At 42.4% G+C, this 1099-nt stretch overlaps 1 protein-coding gene across 1 annotated transcript in view; it reads left to right on the top strand.

Moving 5' to 3' along the window:
* Positions 1 to 706, top strand: part of LOC120267699 — a 1057-nt gene extending 351 nt beyond the window's left edge. Inside the window, exon 1 of the mRNA XM_039275376.1 lies at positions 1 to 706. This exon is cut by the window's left edge and continues 351 nt beyond it. Within this exon, the coding sequence (XP_039131310.1) occupies positions 1 to 666 (666 nt within the window). The 3' untranslated portion in view covers positions 667 to 706.
* The last annotated feature ends 393 nt before the right edge of the window (positions 707 to 1099 follow it).

Raw genomic sequence — 1099 nt, 5'->3', positions numbered from 1 at the left:
ACTTCCGATCGCGACTTCGAGTTCCACCTCGCCGATCCTGCCCCGATGCTCGCCGCCGATGAGCTCTTCTCAGGAGGTAAGCTCGTTCCTCTACATTCTCGTTGTGAGGTACCCCATCCCCAACCCTCGCCGGAACCCTTCGATCCTTCGCCTAGGGCTCCGACGTGCTCGATCCGATGGCGGGATCTTCTCGCCCTCAGAGCCAAACTGAATCGCAAACCCTCATCGAACCCAGAAACCAAAAAACCCCCAATCTCAAACCCTAACCCTAACCCTAGATCTCATTCCCGCTCATCGATTGAGCCGTCCTTAAGCCTGCCCCTTCTCCGATCATCGGGAGAGGATCGAGAGGAGAGTCCGGGGATGAAGGCGAGAAAGCGGAGGCCGGCGAGGAGATCGAGGGTGGTGACGGTGGAGAGCCCGAGGATGAACTCATCGGGGAGAGTAGTGTTCCATGGGTTGGAGAGGAGCTCGAGTGGTGGCAATGGCGGAGCGAGGATTCAGGTGAGGGTCCGACCAGTGATCAACGTTCCGGTTGGGTCCCTCGTCGGCGGTGGCGGTGGCGGCGGCGGAGGAGGAGGGCATTTGAAGGGTGGTTCAGTGCTTGGGTTTGGGATTCAGAGCAGCAGAAGAAAGGCCATGCAGTCGGAGTCTTTGAAACTTTGATTTTTTTTTTTTTAATTATTATTTTTATTTGGAATTTTAATTGTGGAAATTAGTGTTTTTTTTTAAATTGATTACGTTTATTTATTTATATTTATTAATGGGTTAGATTTTTATTGAAAATATTTCACCTACCCTTCATACTTGAGGATGTTATTTTAAGGTAGGTAACTCATGTTTATACAATTTAAAGCTCAATTTATTTGTATATATATATAACTATTTATGCCATATAAATTATTAAAAAATAGTATTAATTATATAAATATTTATTTTCTATAATAATAATAACAGTAATTTTTATTTAGATGTAATAATTGAAAGTAGTGTATTTTTTTTAAATGTCTGTATGTAAAAATATTGACTTGATCCTTGTTAGAGATTTTTTGGGTAGATATGTGTATGTTTTTAGTTATTTAATATGTAATAATAAATT

Source organism: Dioscorea cayenensis, chromosome 8, assembly GCF_009730915.1.
Source record: "Dioscorea cayenensis subsp. rotundata cultivar TDr96_F1 chromosome 8, TDr96_F1_v2_PseudoChromosome.rev07_lg8_w22 25.fasta, whole genome shotgun sequence".
Lineage (NCBI taxonomy): Eukaryota > Viridiplantae > Streptophyta > Magnoliopsida > Dioscoreales > Dioscoreaceae > Dioscorea > Dioscorea cayenensis.
Note: the sequence above shows the minus strand (reverse complement) of the source record. Positions and strands in the feature narration are given on the sequence as shown.